Genomic DNA, 22,150 nt, shown 5'->3' on the forward strand with positions numbered 1-22,150 from the left:
CAGTATTACAAAAAGGTGCAAAATGGTGTTGATATCTATAACTAAAATGGTTTAAAATTAGACACAGTCATAAAAGCCTTAGTAGGTCAAAAGACATACTAGTAGGTAAAAATAGGTATACCATACCCAAATTTTTAGACCCAGGATAAGCTAGATTTAGATTTTATGACTGGATTAATTTAACAACTGTTGTACGAAAAATCCAACAAATTAAGTTTCATAATTGTGGAGTATCGCTGAAACTTGGAGAGTTGAATCATAACTTGGAGAATAATGTTAAGTTCAAATTTGAAAAAAGTCTTTTGACACCTCTTTGTAGAATAGTGCTAAGGTTAGTACTAAGGTTATGTTTATAAAAACCGTGCACATTACCTACAATCCGTAAAGCACCAGTAAGTGACATTTTTTAAAGACTAATTTCTCGAAAGTCGATTTCTTAAAGGCTACATCTACCTTCCGCTCATTTCTCAAAATTTATTATATTATTATCCTCTTTTAAAATGAGATAATTTAAGTTGTTGAACATTAAACATTACAAACTGCAATTTTGTGTGTAAAAACAAGTAAGAATATCATAGTCAGGTAACGCCGATCATTAAATATCCTACACCACATTGCTTAACAAAATTCTTAATTTTTATATCATTTTTATAGAACACAAAAATATGTGCCTTTATATAGAAGTATAAAGCCATTTATTTCAAGTGGGTGTTTATGGGAAAGCGGGTCCAAAAGTTTAATCCTTATATAGGATGGTATCTAAAAATAGGCCTAGATGGTCCAAATTTTGTAGAGTTCATTTTTGCATGAAATCACTGTTGTAGGTCAATTTGCCCACATACCACTACTTAGCCACTTTTGCTAAAAAATTTTAAGAGTTGCAAATAACAAGCAAAAACCGATATATAACCTACAACTTCAGCCCACAGGGTTATGCAAGAAAAACCGTTCAGTTAAAAAAAAAAAGAATCAGCTACTTTCACTCAAGATTACAGAGCATAAAAATTTAGTTTTTTTGGCTTTTTTAGGATAACGGTGACGGGTATAAAAAGAGGCATTTAATTTTCTTCCTTGTTCTATATTCAATTTTGTTGGGCAGAAATTTATATAGTCATCAGCGATTATATGAAGTATACTTGTCCTTGACCAGCACGAATGCTTGGATATAATTGATCTACATATATATGTCTATACATTCGTCTGTCCGTTTTTCAAAATCGCGTTGATGACCTCAGAAGTTTACTTAGAAAACCAAATTGGGTCTCAAATTCTTTCTTTATTATACACGTTAGTTACATTCCAAAAAGCGACAAAATTTGTGCCGCTGGTTTGCTGACAATTAGCAAGAACTGGACAATATTTTTTGTTTTCGTTAAGTGTGGCTCCACACCTGTACGAGTTTTGCTTTCTGCTTAATTCCGCAATCGTGCCAAAGCCGTCAATCACATAAATGGGTTCAGAGACATTTACCAGAAAAAAAAAATATTTTGTAATCAGATGCCGACCAGCAGTCTAGTAGATGGTATTAAAAATTTCTCTCGAAGTCAAAGTATGAGATTGAATTTTTTCCAATTTCGCTTGTGATTTTTACACCAGTAATTTTTCCTACGTATTGAAAAGAAGAATTTACTATACCTATTCTAAACAGTCATTAGTGTACTTTCTATGCTTTCTTTTAATTCACGTCTTCTGCAAAGCTTTTATAACTCAAGCGGACTGTTTTACACTTTTTCTATTCTACATCACTTATGGTGCGGGGTGTATTAACTTTGTGCGAATTTATGTAACACGCAGTAGAACACTTTTTATTATACCAATCGATTCAGAATCGTTTTTCTAAGCTTGCCTTTTCGTCTTGGCTTGTCGTCTGCCTGGATTCTGTCCATGTAATTTTGTGTTCATCCTGCGCGTCGCAATTTTTGGGATATTTGGATGCAATTTGGTACACTGACTTGGCCAGACGCAAGAACGAAGGATATTGAAAATGATTCATGAAAAGCACGTTCTTCTAAAAGAGAATATATACAAGAACAAACCTTTGGGAAGTAAATGATCTTTGCCGAATTTGAACCGCGTCATGTTATGCTTTGGGCATCCTCCAGTTTGCGTGCTTTCATGAAAAGTGTGGATTTGCATAAAAATAATGGGCAAATTTTGGTGTATTATTACCAACACGAGTTCATAACTGTACTAGGCCAAGTAGTTTAGGGGCCAATAGTCGGCCGTGCTGGCTTGTAAAGTGGTTACTTGTTATGGGTTTGTTTATCCATGCTTTCAATTCAACAACTTACATATCAGCTGAATTAGGCTACTAATAAATTAATTAACGAACAAAAGCACAACAAATGCAACATTCCAATAGACCACTCAGCCACAATAAGACCACTTAGAAGTGTTGATTTTGTACTAATTATAGAGTCAGATATATTGACCACGTTCTGAATCTTGTAGTTTTTGTTATACTTCTCAACTCGCTGATAGGTAAATTCTGTAACTAAACTATGCCGATAGCAAAATGTGATTGTGATTACTATGATTACTGCAGTTATATAAGCAAGATTTATGTGTCATGTAATACCAATTTATTTATTGTATGTAGGTCAATCTCTATATTTCGAGCCTTGTGCTGTTAGGTGCCGTTTGAAGTTTTCACTAGAAAGTTTATCCCTTTTAATTTCTTTCAGTACATTTTATCATGTGAATGCGATTTGTGTTGTTTGCAATGGCTTGAAATAGCTTGACAATTGTTCCTCACTGGAAAAATGAAATTAACTAATGAAAATTTTCGTGCTATGATTTTTTATTCTTATCGACGAAAATTATCAGGACGGGTGCATCGATCAATCTATTTCTATTTTTGGCAATGAAGCACCATGCCTTGCTTGTACGCTCACCCGCAAAAGTGAAAGTTTGTCCAAAATCAGTGCTAGGAAACATTGACGCTGTGTGAAAATAGTAATAGCAATAGCAAATCGCCTACCGAGGGATTAGGCATTAGTACAATCAACACATAGAACATTGCATGATCATTTAGTCATGCAAAGTGACTTTTCCTGATTGAGTCCCACATAATTTGACATAATCCGAAAACGAATAGCCGTGTCGATTGGTGCAAAGAGCTTAAGATATGCAATCGCTTCAAAAGACCCATATACGGATGGCCGTGAAGCGGAAAGAACACAATAGTCTAAGCAAAGCACATAAACACCGCCGGGTTGTTCTTCGTCATGACACTGCGAGCCTTTAAATATCTTTTCCATCAATTTCAATACTCAAAAAATCTAATTAGTAGATCACATATCGTATAGTCCCGACTTAGCGTCAAATGACTTTTTTTTGTGTCCGAACGTCAAGAATAAATTGAGTGCAAACTGGTTTTCGTCGCCAAAAGCAACCTTGGATACGTTCAAAATGGTTTTTGGTGGAAAAATGTTAGGGCAAATGGTTTGAATGTAAAGTGGTGTAGATAATAAAAAAAAATATTTTGGAAAACAATAAAGCAATTTTTAACGATAAGTCGCACTTTTTCGATTTTTAGGCCAAAAGAATATGCATGTGTTTTCATTTTAAATCTATTTCCGCACGTTTTTCTTAACAGGATTTAGAAGGGTAAAAATAATAACGGATCGATTTATTTGGAAATTGATTTTGTTACAATTTTATTTACGCATATACTACTTGTAGAATTTGTAGGAAGCTTGCAATCTATTTCAATATTATTCGTTTCCGATATGCACAGAATTGACAAATATTTCGAAATCTATTGAAAATTATTAACTTTTTTTATCGTCTCTTCTTTATTTGCAGTGAAATATTAGGAGTTTACAAGCATACATATATACATATAATTTTTGCATTAATTATAAGAAAATCTTAATTTTATGTTTAGCTATGGCAACCAAGAATAAATATTAGTTAATTTATTAACTTGATTTAAAAAATAAAAAATAAAAATAAAAAAAGAAAGAAAATTAACTAACACAAATCAAATAAAATACAAAAATATTTCTTTAGAACAAATTAAACTATAACTAACAAAAAAAAAACAAAAACAATTTAAAAAATTAAATAAGTTGTAAATGTATACAGCGGAGGACATTTAGATAAAGGCAGAAAAATCACTTAAAATTTTGTTGTAATTTTTTATCTAAGTAATCAAAATATGTATTTTGCATCTTAACGTAAGCTAGCAAGCGTCAAAAATTACACAAATAATCTTACATCAATTTTCCAGCCTTTATATAATTTTTCTCTAATATATTTAATAAATATTTACAAAGTAACGATTATATTATAAACAATAAATGATTTGTTTAATGATGAATGAATGTACCCCGAAACAAAATTACATTACTGTAAATGCCTCTTGTTTTATAAACATATATATATATATATGTGTAAACATATATTCATGTGTAGGAGATGAGCAAAAATAACACAGTATTGCTGGAATCGTGAAAACATAACTGATCATGAAAATTGAATAAACTAATAATAAAAACGAAGCTGAATATTTATACTTATGAATATCAATACTTGTAAATAAATAAACAAGACAAAACAAAGGAAACAATTAAAATTTAAATATGCATACCTATCATATATATATATATATACATATACATACACATACACATTATAAATATTATATAAATGAAATGTAAGTTATTTGGTATATAATAAAGTTTATACATAAAATATGACAACAAATTGTAAAGAAGCTATCTTTTTGTAAATCAAATTTAAACCATCCTGTTCTAAGGTAAACATAACATTATTTTCATGCCACTGGTAAGAGGAATTTTCATTTTTTACCTTGATGACTTGTTGCTTTCCTTTTTTGCGGACTTACTTTGGTGATTTTGATATTTCAAAAAGTTCATTTCTATCTTTTATCAATTTTAAATTTTCTAGTTAATAGGAGTAAATTGCTAGTTGAGGAATACTACGCAAATTCCGGGTACTACTACTATTATTATTTTCTTAAGATTTACTACTTTTTTCTCACTATCATTCTATTTTTGAAGTCGGCTGATATGATTTTTAAGACATGAATATACAGATATTATTAAAATGTTGTATATTTCTTGTGGACCGTATTGGCTCGGGATTGATGATTTTTTTACCGGAAATTATACTTTCTGCATACAAGGCTGCAAAAATTCCAATTTAAGTTTTTCTTAAATGCTTCTCCCAGGACTTACGTCCCCCTACCAAGATAGTATATTAGAGTCTTAAATTCAGATGAAGCTATCACGAGCTGTCCGACAATCGCGGGGATAATTTTTTCCAAGCACATCTAAATTTCTGACTCGTTTTCGCACCAAGCCTGGAGTTAAGCTCTTCTGTGTTACAACACACATTTATTCTTTCTTGATGTTAATTACGCTGTTAGATCCGTTAATGAGATATCGAAGTGTTACTGTAAACAGTACGTAAAAGCGATTCCGTAACTCATGTGGTGCTTCGCCAACTGCAAAAATATAATAATCATGTTGATAAGCGAGGCAATTTTTAACGAATTTCGTCACTTTCATTTCATCTTTTTACGATTGTCTAATTTATTATTTATGACGTCGGCAGGGTAAGTCTTAGTTTTCTAGTGCAAGACTTATAACAAGCTGTCTTTTTATAAAAAAACAAGACGCTTCTGTCAGACAAGCTCCAAAAAGAAGAAGAGACAACGCCTGCCCCACCCACATATATTTCTCGAAAGCGCAGCGAATCAAAAGAGTACAACAAAGAAACCGCGCGACGAGATTAAAGGTAAGTTCAAACCCAGGGAACCTCATTTGATTATTTAAAACGCCGATTGATGGAGGCAGCAGTTCTCAATCAATCAATTTTAATGAGCAATTTATAGCATAAACGAATGCTAGTAACGTGAGTAAGGCGGCTGTTTTGACTCGAATTCAAAACGGAACAAAGCGAGTAACAGCTTACGCCAACCGAAGACTACGTGGAACAGAGGCCAACATGGCGGAGAAAGAGTGTGTACCTATCGTCTGAGCAGTCCGCAGATTAATACCATACATGAAAGGGTATCATTTTAAAGTTAAAACTTACCATCCGGCTTTAAAAACGGTTAACGTAATGCAAAATCCCGCGAGTGGTACACTGGGCGCTAGAACTACAACCGTTCTCTTACGTTGTGGAATACAGAAAGGCTAAGTACTGTGTAGACGTTTTCGTCCCTTTCCTAGGCTGGGGCAGCTCAGCGGCCCATGGCAAAAACACAAGACATTTATAATTTTACAGGGACCCTTTATTTCAGCAATTTTCTTTAAGCTTAAATTCACTCTCTACCTCGGAGACAAAACGGCGACCTTTCGTGTCGACGTCCCAAGCTCGACTCTCTAACCCAACTAAAAAACTAACGTTACCTAATTCTATTCTTAATCTATTACTATCCTATCTTAATCTATTCCTAATCTATATTAGTCTACCCCTATCCTATTCTAACCTATTCTTATCCCATACCTATCCTGTTCTTACGCCACCTTACTTCCTAGCACCCTTCTCTCCCCAACCAGAGATGGAGAACCCGTGAGACCAAAACGGGAAACGACTTTAGGTCCTCACAGTACAAAGTAATCGCCGACACGACAACCGGATGAAACAATTGTAAGGTTCCATTTGATGAAAACCGTGACAAGGTATTGCCAACGGCTTGATTGACTATTGAAAGAGGTTGAAGAAAATCCCGAGAGCACACCAGATTAAACAATAGTTTACACTAGATTGCACTATTTTATCCCACCGCAACAAGGCGAAGAAGACGAAAATCCATCGAAGCTATGCGTTTCAAAGCACGCTAGGGCACGTATCCTGGATGCCCAGGATGCGCATTGCCCGGCTTTATTACTGGCCAGGAGTCAACAGAAACCGACAGGAAAAATGCTAGCCCAGCTGCTAAACGAAGTATGGTGGGCTGTTGACGCGGATTTCATTGGACCCCTGCCCAGATCAACAACAGGGTACCAAATGGCGTTAGTAATGGTCGAACGGTTCACCGAGTGGACAGAAATCGTCCCATTATGCGATGTCACCACCGCAGGATTAATCACGGCGTGCCAAGACGGTGTACTAAAAGCACTCATCACCGATAACGGCAAACTGTTTACGAGCCGTCACTTCAATAGATTACGATAGATTACGAGTTGTTGAGTCGCGGGAGGTGGTTCAATGGTACCATCATAGAAATTTACGGCTTTTGGCTACGAGACTGTCTGAATAAATCTTTGAGGGACGACGTGTATGTATTGAGTCCCTTCACATATGCGCAAATACGCCAACAACTGCCTTTTTTATAGATCGATACCGACCTCTTCGGCAAGACGACACAGCTGCTACCCATTTGTACATGACAGCATTGGCTGTTAGCTATGGTAAATGAGGGCAAATCCAGTCGAATCCACGTAGTGGATTCCAAAATGAATGTGGGGCCGTGAGCTGAAGTCATCTACAATATCTTTCTCGGGAGTATCAAAAGCAATACAAAACTGCAGCAGATTTCAATTAAAAGTCATCCATAGTGCAAACTCCACAGCAGGACAATTTTAGCGACTGTGGTTTTCACACCCTTGAAAATATGTGTCGCTGTATGACACTCCTCAGGATACTAAGATTGCTCCTATTCGTCTCGCCCATGATATACCCGACCTAACCAAGACAAACAGTCATCGAGTTGATATTCCAAAACTGAAAGCACTCAAATACAGCCAGTTAAAACCGCCGAGTTCTGTTGACCCACACGAAACAACTCCGATCACGGCATTACAACAACAACTACCGACGATCTCATTAAGGTCGACCAATCGCTATTGTCGGCCTTGGATGAATCCCATCAGGCAGCCGCCGAGAAGATTATCTTTTCGACAAGTTGGTTCCATCAACGAAGGATACGTCATAAAAAGTTCCAAATGGGGATGGCGGGTTCGGCTTATGGACACCATTAAAATTGGATAAGCCTGATAAAACGGCCGTAGAATCGTTGCCTATTGATAGCGCAAAACTTTTTCTACCGCAGCATAAAATCCCGGATCGCAAACGTTGCCAAAAGAACACAGCGTCTATGAACGGCTGGCAACCGAGTTTTCAAGGGCAGGCGAACGTGGGCATTGGAATTTCTGTCCAAGGATATGATAATTGGTGTCGGATCTTAAAAGTTTGGTCAGGAGTACAGCAGATACTTATTCATTCCCGACTTGAAGAGAAAATGTATAGAAGCAGCTCTCCCTTGCCCTCTGCGAACATTAAAGACGTTGCTGTTTACATAGCTTTATCTCTAGAAAACTTTATTTTATCAAAGTAAATATTTAAGCTTAATCTTTCATTTGACCTTGTATACTCTGTTCATAGTTTTATTATCTTCGCACAGTACATTCTTCTGATGGAAATTGTAACACAACCCTGCATAATCCCATTTGGCACCTTATTGTATTTATATAGCTTTAACACACAAATAGTAAGTTAACTTTCCTTAAGTCTCTTTTAAGTGTACAAAGCTTTATCAGCGTACTATGAGGTTACTCTCCCAACTAAGTTACTCTCTAAGCGGTAAATGGTGTACTATTTGTAGTCATTCAATAAGCACATCTCGTGGTGAAAGGTCTCGGTATTAACGTGTTGGTGTGGCAGCCAACAACTATAAAAGTGGTGCGCAAACAACGATCATTCCGTCATTCTTTCAGCATTAATCAAACCAATGGGTAATTCAAGAATATTTAAATAGTAGTAATCTGTCCGTCCGGAACGAGGTTCTTAAAATAATAAACGTGCTCTTGCATGATTACTTTATCGACTTTCGGCCGGAAAGATTTCTTAACCTCAAGAGACCAGTACTCCGTTACCTTGTCCATTCAGAATGGGGCATTTAAGGCAACAACCGTGCTCCTGCATCATTACCTTATGGAGTCCAGGACCGAAATGACAGTATAGGAATTCCCCCTTTTAGAGACCAGCTTAACTGTCTACTGAACCACTCAAAAAATAACTTACAGATCATACGCGGCAATTTCTTTATCATAATTTACGGAAAAGTCAAGTTCGGTTACGCGCGATTTGTATTTCCCAGTTGCATCGAGGCCGCCCCGTAGTGACCGTCTGTTTTTCTTTATAACTAAATAATTCGTAATTAACACCATCCTATGTTCATATATACTTCCTAAATTCCGCTAAAATATATAAAAAAATTGTACGAAAACACCAAGATTCATTTAATTTACGCAATAAATTTCTTGGAACGAACCTCAGGACAGTTCTAAACCAAACCCGAGCTAACCTAAACCAAAACCAAGCCAACGAGCAATTGGTATACCATTACAGGATTTTACCAAAAAGTTTTCCAATGGCAAACGCAGTTTGACGGATTAGGTGTGATACTAGGAAGTATGACCCTTTCAGTCTTGAGTGTTACTAAAAACGACGGCGAAGCTTAGGAAAAACCATATATGTCTACTCGAGGTAGCAAGTTTATCGGTAGTTCCCAAAAGTGAAAAGTCAAACTGGCTTTATGCACTTTCGTAACCTTCTCCTTCTTATTTGCCGATACATTCGGCACTTTAGGTTATCAGGTTGGACGTGTACGTATAAAAAGCTCTTTAATAATCAAAGTGGTAGGGCATTTTCTTTGGCAGACTTTATACTGTTTAAGGATCTATTGTCTTGCTACCGCGATTTCATCTAAAATAACGTCTTTTTCTTTCTGGATGCATTCGACTCTGATTGTGCTTTGGATCAAAATTTCTTTGAATGTGTTGTTTGCATCTAGCCATTACTTAGGGGATACTACTGAATTAGGGGAGGCTACTGAATTTTGACGGTGAATGTGACCTGATGGGTTTCATTGAGCGTATTTGAAAATGCGCCGGTGAATATTAGGCCACGAATAATGATCTAGTTGAAAATGAAATAAAAAAAAAACCACTTTGTACCTACCAATCAAGGGATAGGGAAGGGAGAGGTTATATGCAAAACGTTCGCAGAAAGAGGTTTCAAATGACCCATGACCTGATTCAAGCGCGTCTATGAGTCTGTCTGTGTGCACAACCTCTGACTGTTTTGCCCACTTTTGAGACAAACCTAACTGCAGTAAGTGTTGTGCATTGCTTCATGGCTGTCTTCTTGTCTAAAACTAAGGAATATCTCACAAACCTAGATACGATATATAGATAAATGCAAAATTGCGAGCGCCAGAAATTGCCGCACTAGCGTTTTCTTAAAAGTTCCCTAGATATGAGGATCAATTATTATTATCATTACTATCATTATTATTATTTTTTGAATAAAAAAATAAATTCCAGGGCCAAAGTAGGATGAGCACTAACAACTAAGGCAACAGGCACCGATTTTTAAAAAAAATAATCCAAGGACGATAACTATTGAAAATTTGAATTGGTCAGCTTTTTCGACCACTCCCCATGTAACGCCCCATTTTGCAAAGTTTTTGTATGTAAAAAAATTGCAATTTTCAAAATTTCCCGACAAAAGTAGCTAAGTTATAGTATTGCGCCACTCTAAATTGGTATGAGAACTTTCGACCAGTTGGAACAATTTTTTAAACTCCCTGTAGTATAACGAAAACTGAATTTCATATGAGAAAAAGGTCTAATAATAATAGTAATTTAAGACATAAAGATTAACTTTACAAAATTTGCATCATCTCGGCCTATTTTTTGGATCTTACACTACGTATGGATTTTCACGAAAATTGAGCGTTTATATGGCAGAAAAGTCTCAATTTTAATAAGTTATGATGATTTTTATTTATTCCATAATACCAATTTAGCATAAAAAACCCATCGTACCATATTTAGACCGCCCACGCCTATTTAAGCAGAAACATTTCAGTTTTAATATTTTATGGTGAAAGTTGATCCATAGCAGTAAATTCATATAAAACTTATTGTTATGCTGAATTTTGAATATGTACCACAATTTTTGAACCTCTTGGGCACGATCATTCTTACGAGAAATAAGCCTTTTTTTGCAAAGTGGTCTAATGTTAAACACAAAGCTCCGTAATAGTAAATTAATATAAAAACAAAGTATAACTTTCGTGTTCTTTGACAAAAAAAAGAGTTTGTTAGACAACGTTAAATAGTTGACCTATTTCGACTGTAATGGTTTCACTTGTTCATATTTTTAAATTGCAATATCACAAGAGTTGACTTTCAAAGACAGCGCTTATTTGTTTTTAGATTTTTAGGAGATGTTTAGGGGGATAGGTATTTCGTTTGCAAGGTCCATACAAGAGTTAATTGTGAGTGGTATCGTTTGAATTTATTGGCAATAACAGCTTTTTAACATCTCTTTCTTCACCGAGTATCGATTTAGTCTTTTAACTCGTACACTTTGTTTTCTAATGTTCGAAGAATTGTCGCGATTATGATGTTGTTGACGAGTGGTGTTCGGAACGCACGTGACGTTCTGCACATTTTTAACCAGTAAGTTATTTTTGTATATAAGCCAAGTTTCTGCATTAGATGTGTGTTTGCCAGAAATATGCAAATTTTTTGATGTTCGTATTGACATTAATACCTCCGAGGAATTAGCCCAAATTTAAATATGTTTCTTGATACTTTCCAGGATATTGATGGTTGTGGCATTATTTTTTTCTTTTGTTAGACTATAAACACGATCAGCGTATAGACGATGTTCGATATTTGCAATGCAGTAAACAGTTTTGCTTATTTCACTAAAAACCATTTGAGAAACTCTGACAAATAGAGGAGACCCTTGGCAAATCTCATTTACCAAAGGAAAGAATTTTTAAAGGTGACTATTGACTCTAACTATAAATCGCAAAAAAAAAAATTAGATGTAGTTGAAAAGTTTCAATCCGATACCAATGATTTCAAAAAGTTTAAGATAACATATAGACCGACATGCAGTCTATTCTCCTCTTACTTTAAATATTATTGCTGTTGTTGTTTTATTATATGAATCGTTAAAATAATTATTATCATTCAAATCATACATTAGCGTTTTATAGCGTGTTTTGTGGAACTGCTATGTAAATTTTTTTACCTAAGGTTTGCATCCGTTTGCACCACTCGGACACATATAACACAGCCGAGGTATATTGTAAACATGAATATGACTGTATGGACGACTATTCGAAAGGTTTTAAATTTTGTGCTCTTTGGTATCTATTGCCGCACGTTTTCCAATTCAGCTGCATTTAACTGCCATTCTTCTTTCTGTTTTTTCATATCTTCTGTGATTAGTTCTACCTACCGAAATTTTGATTTGCTTGCGTTGGCTCTTACGCTCTACCTTAAATATATATCTTCACTATTGCATATAGAATGATTGTTAACTATTCTTTGCAGTAAGTCCAGCTTACAAATCTGATCTTGTCGGAAGCAGATGTTGCCCAAGATCCCAAACCGCGGTTTTATTATTATACTCATCAACAAGGAATGAGGGAACGTTTTGTCAAAACGTTTGCAACGCCTAGAAGAAAGCACCAGTGACCCCTCAAGGTATATATATATTCTTGATCAGCATCAAATTCTGAACCGATTTAAGCGTGTGCATCTGTCCGTCTGTATAATGTTTATGGTAAACATTCTCCTGGTCGCAAAAATGAAGCAATCGACTTCATATTTGGCAGAAACTTTTGAAGTTCTTGCATGCAGGCTTGTATCGAAAATAGTCCAAATCGATCGGAGGACGCGCCCACAATACCATGCAAACTGAGAACATCTCTGTCTTGTAAAAAGACTAAAAATTGGCTTTTTGCTTACTTTTAAGCTACGGCAAGTAAATGTATAAAAATTTACAGGCATATTCTGTAGGCGATGCTTTAGCATCTGTACAAAAGTGGAAAAAATTGATTACGCCTAGCCGATGTTATAAGGTATCAAAATTTAATTTTCTTTCAATATCTTTATAAAGCGCAAAAACAAGCGTCATAAACTCCATTACGTATATAAATTCTTGGCCAGTTTTAAATTTTGCATGCACTGTCTGCCCAACTCTGTAATATTTTGGTAAACAATCTCGTGTTAATCTCGCGAAAATGAATATATCGCCTACAAATTTGCAAAAGAATTTGGAAGTGATTTCAACTTTTCTAAGGACACGCCTATACGACAAAGACTTTTACTTTAAAAATAGGAAAAGTGGGTCACCTGAATATATTGGAGAGCATGAAGACTTAGCTCTTTTACTTTGTTTGCCTTTTTTAGGACAAGGGTGGTGGGTGTAAAAGACTCAGTCACGACCTAATATAATTTTCCTACTTGTTCAAATATAAACTTTGAAGTACGTATTCCATTTTTGTGTACACACTCTTTGTGTGCAGTGTGTAGTCAACATCAAAAACAACTGCGAAAAAAAAAAAAATATGGTGTTTTTGTCCTCGAGGTATGTCTTCGCAATGCTCTTTAAAATATATATATTATTTATAGTAACATAGGCTTTTCGAAATCCTACATGAAACTCGCAAACTAAACAGTTTTTCTTTACGTGTTAATTAGTTTAGAAGTTTTGGCAGTGCGTCATAAAGATCAGAAGTATTTTATTTCGCCTAAAATTTTTTCGGAACCTATAATGCAGTGTTTGAATATTTCTGTAAGAGCTCTTACGAAATGGTTCGTAGCATGAATGAAGAATTCGGAGGAAACACAGTACTCCCTGGGAGCTTTGCTTGTCTTGCAGGCCTTCAACACACTTAACATCTCTTCTGCTATAAAGCTTTGATCCATATCGAGGTTTTCAGAATGTGTGGCCAATGCTGAAGTATTAAATGTATGTGTGCAAATGTTACTTTACCAGCCTAATCCCAAAGTCTCTTGCGCCCCGACAGTTCCTTTGTCTTATAGCGTCCACTTTTCTTGTGGTGTTGCATAGGTTTTTGAAGTGTTGATTGTCTTCTGCATACAACTATATCAGTATTGGCGTAGAAGCATACTTCTTTAATAATGGCAAATATTGGAAAGATTTTTTCCGTATGTTATCGTATCCAGTATCGTACCAATCCTGTTTCCCTAAATTTCCCTTGTCATAAGTCTGTAGCGCACTTTTTTCGATAATTTCTATGACCCAATCCATCCAGGTTTGCGTTTACATTTTTGTAATAAATTTTTCCATGGTACCCTTTTTATCGCAACTAGGGAATACATATCAAAATATTAAAAAAAAAAAAACAAGCGAAACATTATTCCAGTAGGCAAGAAAATTAAATAACATTAACAATTACAAAAACTAAGGCAATTAAATTCGTTTGGGACCGAATCTTTTATACCCATCACTGTTTAACGCAAAAAAAGAGTAAAATTCTCATGTTCTACTATATGGTTAATTTCCTCTATCTTCAAAATAAAAATTTTTGTCGTGCAGGCATGCGGGCGTTGTAGTCGTGTCTTTTGAGAAGTTTAGATCAATTACAAATTCTTTTGCAAATTTGTGGGCAATCATTTCGCTAACGAGAAAATGTTTACCACAAATACTACAAAGTTGCGCCAACAGACAGGTGGACAGACGAGCAGGCAGGAATGTTTAGGTGCCTTCAAGATTTGGAACTAGTCAAGAATTTATTTACTTTATGGAGTTTTGTGAGGAATGTTTTTGCGCGTCTTAAAGGTATTACAAAATAAAAAAAATTTTGATAAACGATAATATTGGATAAGCTTGGTCAATTTTTTCCAAATTTTTGTGCACAAATGGCACAGCTTTTCCCTTAGGAAATGATTTCAAATTTTTGTACATTTATTTGCTATATTTTATGAATAATGAGCAAAATATCAATTTTTCATTTCCTTTAAAAAATTGGTATTTTCAGATTACGTGGTACATAGGGCGTGTTCTTCGGCCGCCTTGGCCCATTTACAATACCAACCTGCGTGCAAGAGCTTCAAGTTTTTTTGCGAAATTTGAAACCGATAGCTCCATTTTTGCGCCCAAGAGAATGTTTACAACAAGCATTACACAGACGGGCAGACGGACAGGCTTAAATCAGTTTAGAATGGGATCCTGATTAAGTATATATATATATATATATACTTTGTAGGGTCCCTGATGTTTTGACAAAATGAATATGCCTCTCGTCCTTCGGTGATGGGTATAAAAACAGCGTCATTAATATTGGGTTTTTCTCATATAAGGCAGGATACGAACACAAAAAACAGCATTTTATTAAAAATTAATATTTGGCTGGGTATCCTTTTACCTTAATAATGTCATTTAAACATTTCGACATATTTTTTATAATTTTTCGTGTGTAGTAAACAGGAATCTTACTCCATTCCTTTTATAATCTATTTTTCAGATCCTGGACGGAAGGGATTGAGTGTTTTCGCACACGCCGGTCTAACTCGCCCCACATATTCTTGATGAGGTTCATACCTGATGATTGGAGAAGAGAATGCAGCACTTTGGGGCAGTTATATAAGAAGCATTCTTGAATTAAGCGGGACTTATGCTTGGGGTCGTTATTTGGTAGAATTTAGATGTTCCAAAATACCAATTTTGTCCGCACTCTCTTCCAAATTTTCCTTAAATCATCCTCCTTGTTAGGATCATCCTAAATATCATCCCTAAACACCCCGACCCCATTGGCCCTATGTATATTAAAGTATAACATGACTATTGTCACGCTAGCCGCAAGCCGTTATGGTTTTATTTCTAATCCCAGCCTGCTTTTCCGCTAATCGTTTTAATCGGCCTGCATGAGGCGCCTGCGAATGCTCATTTGGTTTTTCCTTCTTTAGGGAATTTATTATTACGGAAAATTACTTAGCTGAAATTAACTGGCTTTGGGATTTTCGTAACATTAAATAAATGTATATAAAAATAAAATATATATAAAAGAATGATTAAATGATTGCAGATCCCACCGCATTGTGTATTGTCCTATGAATAAAATAAATAAATAATGGTTAAAAAGAATTGAGGAATGACAAACAACATAGGTGAAGATCTTTATAAAAATATAATTCACAAAATTATATGTAACAACTTTTTGAGATGAATCTACCTACATCTTTTGGGATATTCTTCATGTTTTATGAACAAAGTAAAAGCAAATAAAACATGAAAAGTTGCTAAGACAATTTTTATGAAAAGATATCCACCTATGTTGTTTGTCATTCCTCAATTCTTTTTAACCATTATTTATTTATCTACATCTACATCTTTTGGGATATTCTTCATGTTTTATGAACAAAGTAAAAGCAAATAAAACATGAAAAGTTGCTAAGACAATTTTTATGAAAAGATATCCACGTCAGCCTTTTCTAAAAATTCCAGAAATTATATATACGACGAAAGTAACGAAAACTTAGCAAGAAACGCAAGAACGTTCATATTAATTTTCAGTCTTTGATGAATGGAAACTGAGTTATGTTGAAAGGCATGTTTATACATATATATATATATATATATACATTTGCCAAGTTTATTCTAAGATACCAAATAACAAAAATTGCACATATCATCATATTTAAAGTAATAATTAAAGTTTCAAGAACGTTATTGCTATAGATTTAACACTATTCACATTTTATTTAACAACTATCGTTTATATACTCATACATATAATAAGTTAATCAAGAATGTTAATGGAAGGTATTTGAACAGACTGTAAACTAAACAATGGCCGATTTATGTCGTCTATCCCGAGATATTGAAGCAGTTAAATAATAAATTCAACTGGTGAATCATCGAACCGATATTGATGCAAAAAAAAACTTGAATTTCAGTTTTATCAGCTCCAGTGCTTCGAGAGCATCGCACAGTTACTGAGATTAACACATATTTTAAAGAAATGATGGAAAGTAATGGCTGTTACACTATTCGGAAATATAATGGAAAACTAAGTGAGCAGACTGGAAATTCACAGTGTTATAATTTATTATTTCTTCCTTCCTATCAAGCACCTAAACGTTTGCTTATCATGTATACTCATAACTTGTTTCGAAAATTATTATTATGAATATTTTTTTCGCATATTTATAATTGTTTCTATAATTTATAAGAGTTTTACATATTTTTCTCGTATACAAATGTATATATATATATTTAGAGTTTAAGTACAGATAACCCGATAAAAATTGATTGAAAACAACTGTAAATTCTATTAGTCTCTTGTTCACAGCAAATCGTTTGTATATTGCCAGAATGCTGCACGTGATGTTATGAAAAATTTGTTGGAAAAATCGCAAGCAGCCCAGCAATTATCTCTAGAAATTGCTTCTGACTTTATTACTGATTACTGATTGTTTATCAACTATTGGTATTACTGGTAATATAATTGCTGATCAGTTAGAAGCCGAACAATTGAGTGTTTGTACATTTCATTGCCATGAAGACCTTAAAAGAATTGAACATTTTCTAGTTGTTATATGCTGTATGGCGAGTGGTCAATTTGGACATGATTTATACATTCGTCCATACACAGCTAACTGGTTGAGCTACAAAGCAGAGTGGCATACATGAAATATGTTAACACCCATCAACAGAGCGTAACAGTAAATTCATTTTATTCATTGATATAATCACAATTGTTGGCGTGAATATAATATCTGATGTGAATTTTAAACCTAAAGAAATTGAAAGCACTTCCAAACAAAACTGATCAATCTGTAAACTGCAGATTCACACCGATGTAATATTAAGATCGGCTACTTATTGCAAACTATGCTTAGGAAGGTTATCAAGATTCCTTCTAAAGCGAAGAATCTTCTTTTATTAAAAAATTTTTTCAGTTTTTCCAGAGGTGGGACATTTAATGTTAATATTGCTGGACAACATTGATTGGATGTCAAAATACGATCTCAATATTATTGGAAGCCTTTCGTTTATATAATGTGAATCAATGGACGAAAGAAGTAAAATTCTTTCGTACTACAAACATTTTTTCATTACAATCTTTTATAATGCATTGAAAATTATATTCATCACGCTTTGGATTTTTTTATATTTGGAGAAAAATTTAGAATATTGAGTGTTAGTGGAAATCTTTAACATTTTCCACAATTGTTTATTGCTTAAGAAAGAATGGCAACGTTTGCAATCAATAACAGAAACTACAACATTGCAGTTCCAAAGACTAAAACGGCAGCTAAAAGAAGCTAAAGAGAGGAAACTATGAACTGAAGCTTTCCTATATATTTCCTCACTATATTCAACCATAGATATTGATATTGTACGCTAAATTTGTCTTTCGGTTTATTATATCGAAAGTGACTATCAGAGATTCAACCAAGTCAAATTTGTCTGTTCCCATTGCGGGTGCTTTCTTGTCAACAGTTGGTAAAGCACTCTACTCCAAGTCTATTCAAATATCTATTAAGGCTACACCTAGCTGCTGCGCTGCACCTAGCGACTGCGACTGCGATTGACGCTACTACTTAACAGAATACTTTGAAGTTTACTTGTGTTACCAACTTAACAAAATACATATGGCCGTTGTTAGATAAAGTAGAGGAGCTTTTAAAACTGCTACTTGTTTGAATAAAAGCGGTAAGAATATACAAATTTTGATCAACAATATAGTCTTATTGTAAGTGTGTTCAATCCCGCTCTGAGTCGCCATAAAAACTTTAAAACAATTCGTTTACTTAATGTACTTTGGAATACTTACAAACATGTATTTAACAATATTTAAGTTTAAAGGAAATAAATTCACCTCACTAAGAAAAGTGTATAAATTAGTCGATTTAATTTTCCTCCTGTAATATATTTATTATATTAGGCGTTTCCGTGCATTTTGGACTAATGGCGGTGATAAGATCTTTTGTGAAGTCGAAGTTACCAATGCAAAATTCGGTAAACCAATTCGATACTGTCCGCTGCGTAATTACTCTAGCATCAAACACATTATTTACGCTTCGCGCTGTCTACGATCGCGTACTACCACGTAAGAACTCCTATTTCAAGACTATCCGACTTTCCAACCAATCCATTATCAAAACAAAAATTGTTTTTAATAAAAGATAACTGTAAAATATTAATATCAAGTCATTGTCAAATAACAAATTTACAAGAACGATCATAAGCATGTTATCTACTTAGAGAAGCCGGTGAACCAATATCGGATAAAGACAAGTAACCACAAACTTCCAGCTTTGAAGCTAAGGTTAAAGACGTTGCATTCTTAGCATTATTTAATGGATAATAAGGTGCAGGCGGTGGCCATATTAAGATTGGACACTCTAAACGAAAATAACCTCCGCATTTCAAAACCACTTTGAACGGTTTAAAATTAGTTTCGCACAGCTTTTCAACCATTTCAAACATGGCAGTACGCCCCAATTCACTTTTGTGTGCAGGTAAAGTATTTTTTAGCAATTCATTGGAATTGTTTTCATTAGTATCCGAGCTGTCTTTAATAGGTCTTGGCGTAAAAAGTTGTCCTTAAATACAATCAAGATATTTAAAACTAAATCAAACAAAAAAATTTGAAAAAAAATACCTTTATACCTTTTATACCAGTATAATCCAACAATTTTTGATATGTCGCTACTGCTCGTGTAAAATAGCCATCACTTTGTATGCCCAAACAAATGAAATTCCACTTAATTATTTTTAAAGGCTTCAACCAATTAAACTCCGCATCAAGTACTTTACCGATGTAGTTTTGCAGAAAAGTGCGTATCGAACTTTTCTGGAACTTCGGATAGTCCCGCAATAGACGGCTTAAGACATAATGGAATTTCTCATTGCAAGTGCTGGACATATTTAAATTGGATCGGATATAACTAATGGAATTACATAAAATTTTGTTAATGCGGAGATATAAGCTATGTCTCATTGACATATAAAAATTCTATACATAATAAAACAGTGATCAATCATTTGTAATTGTGATTTATTGAAAGAATAGTTTTACATTTTCTATAATTCTTGAAATTATTATTTTAAAATATTCTAGATTAGAATTACAGACTAAATCTTATAGACTAAAAGTTGTCTGCTCCGCCTTTTATTTTATTTTTTTTATTTTTTCAATATTAATCTTCTTTCGTGATCATGCATTAACAATCTTAGTAATAATTACTATATTAGTAGCATATTTAATATTTATAAAAAAAGTATTTATTTTTGTTAAAATAGCTATTATAAAAATAAAACAACGATCAATTTTTTTTAATTTTAATTTATTTAAATAATAATTTCACATTTTTAACATGATGAATTTAAATTTCAAATTAATAATAACTTATGCATTCAAACTTATCAGCTTAGCCTTTAGATGTTTTTAGATGTTTTTATTTTTTTTAAACATTGTGTGTGTTAAACGGAACACTTTGCAGCTATCATCAATCTGCAAAGGTTTCCTCTAAAGCAAACGATTTTGAGTCTAATTCCAAATTGAGATTTCTTTCCTTTCAAACAAAGAAAAAGAAAGCAAGGCAAAACCTGGGGAGACATACGTTATTACTTTGGCACAAGGTCTCCACGACTGCCTTTACTCCATACCTCTATACTGGTCTTAAATGGTCTTAAATATATGAAAGATAACAAAAACAGGCCAGAAAATTTTTTTGCTTTTAATTAATCAAAAGTTAGAGCTATCGAAGTAAATGAAAGTGTAGGACAGGTCGGTTCCAATTGTAGAGCTGTAGCCATGCAATTCGCAGAAGCCGTGTATTCTCCCAAAGTTTCCAAAACTTTACCCAATGAAAACCTATCAAAATTTTTGATTTTATTACAATGTAAAGTGGATGATGTTCCAGATAAAAAGAAAAAGAAACAGAAGAGTAGTTCACCATATTCTAGGACAATTTGGATCAAGTTTGGCCGCATCTTTTAATAATTTCTCAGCTAGGCGGTGTTCGCCCAGCATATTATGAGTTTCTCCTAAAGCTCGCAAGGCATCCGTATGATTTGGATTGGCTGCCGTCGCATTCAGAAAATACTGCTTTGCTTCGTGCCATTGTTCCATTGAAGCGCATACTTGGCCTCTCTAAAACCAAAAGAGTTTAATATGGTCCACAAAATTAAAATTAATATGTATGTACCATATACATTATTTGATGCGACAAGGGATATATATATATATATATATATATATTTGTGAGGCTTCATTTATACAATTCATAGCTTCCACAGGTTATTCTATATTTAAATAAACGTCAGCTAATAGCAACCAAATCTATGAAGAAATATGTTCACGCCATGAATAAGAAGCACTTGTAGATTAGGAAAGAACAATTGTATGTTTGCAAATGAAATATTTTACCTTAATTTGTATCATCCAGGGCCTTTGTGGGCCAGGCCGTGGGGTAAAAGAACTTAAAGAACTTGCCGCTTCGCTGAGAACTTGTTCCACACGTGACACTGCCGCCAGAGAAGCCGCATAAACAGAATCTTCAAATTAAAATTTTTGTGCAATTCAATTTAGATATAAAAATTATCTAAGCCAAGTACAAAAATGAATTAGAAAGCATAGGGTGAGACACAAAAGAGGCAAGATTTCCATAACAATTCCAAAAAAGTGGCATGAAAAACTGTAAACTTGCAAATTTAAAGTTAACACAGGAAAATCTGGAAAGTCTTGATACTTCAACTTCATGACATTATTAAATGCAATACAATAAAAAACTCGTGTAGCAGATGAAAAGTATGTGTGGGTTTTAGCAGGAAAACAGTTAAAAAAAAGTTGATTTTGCTTGGTTATAATGAAAACTTACAGTTCAGTATGATTACCCAAAATTTTTTTGGAAATTGAGAGAAAATTGATAAATGATATTAAATACCTTTCACATGTAAAGAATATATATTTGAAATTAAATTAAAAATAATAATATTAATTTAAATTGCCTTTTTTTTATTTCAATAACGCAGATATTTTCCGAAAATGACTAAATATTCAATGTAGACGTGGAGAGCACCTTGCTCTCTAAAGGTACACTTGCGTGCTTTTTGAAAAGTTCAATTATCTTAAATATACTGATTAAACATAACATTAAATCTTAACCAAAACATTTTGTAAAATAAAACGAAATAAGGAAGAAAACAATTTCAACTTACTTGAATCCTTATCTGACATTTGCGAAGACGGTACTTGTAGAATCACACTTTTTGTGTCCGATTGTTTTTCATCTTCAACGGCGACCTAACCCTCATATAATTCGCGCCAGATTGCCAACAAGATTATATATTACATTTCAACCAAACCATTTGTTTGAATATATAT

General features: G+C 34.0%; 2 protein-coding genes across 2 annotated transcripts in view; one reads left to right on the forward strand and one right to left on the reverse strand.

Annotated features, from left to right (window-relative positions):
- Positions 1–3,900, forward strand: part of LOC119641456 (serine/threonine-protein phosphatase 2A 56 kDa regulatory subunit gamma isoform) — a 39,394-nt gene extending 35,494 nt beyond the window's left edge. Inside the window, exon 8 of the mRNA XM_038040147.1 lies at positions 3,808–3,900. Coding sequence (XP_037896075.1) covers positions 3,808–3,810 — 3 coding nt within the window. The 3' untranslated portion in view covers positions 3,811–3,900. The remainder of the gene's footprint in view (positions 1–3,807) is intronic.
- Positions 3,901–20,505: 16,605 nt separating this feature from the next.
- LOC119641437 (tetratricopeptide repeat protein 7B-like) lies at positions 20,506–20,973 on the reverse strand. The gene is made up of 2 exons (XM_038040127.1): positions 20,721–20,973; positions 20,506–20,638 (listed from the first exon to the last, which is right to left on the reverse strand). The coding sequence occupies exons 1-2, from the start codon at positions 20,894–20,896 to the stop codon at positions 20,506–20,508; spliced, it is 309 nt and encodes a 102-aa protein (XP_037896055.1). The 5' UTR covers positions 20,897–20,973.
- Between the last annotated feature and the right edge of the window lie 1,177 nt (positions 20,974–22,150).

This window comes from Glossina fuscipes, unplaced genomic scaffold (assembly GCF_014805625.2).
Source record: "Glossina fuscipes isolate IAEA_lab_2018 unplaced genomic scaffold, Yale_Gfus_2 150, whole genome shotgun sequence".
NCBI classification, from domain to species: domain Eukaryota; kingdom Metazoa; phylum Arthropoda; class Insecta; order Diptera; family Glossinidae; genus Glossina; species Glossina fuscipes.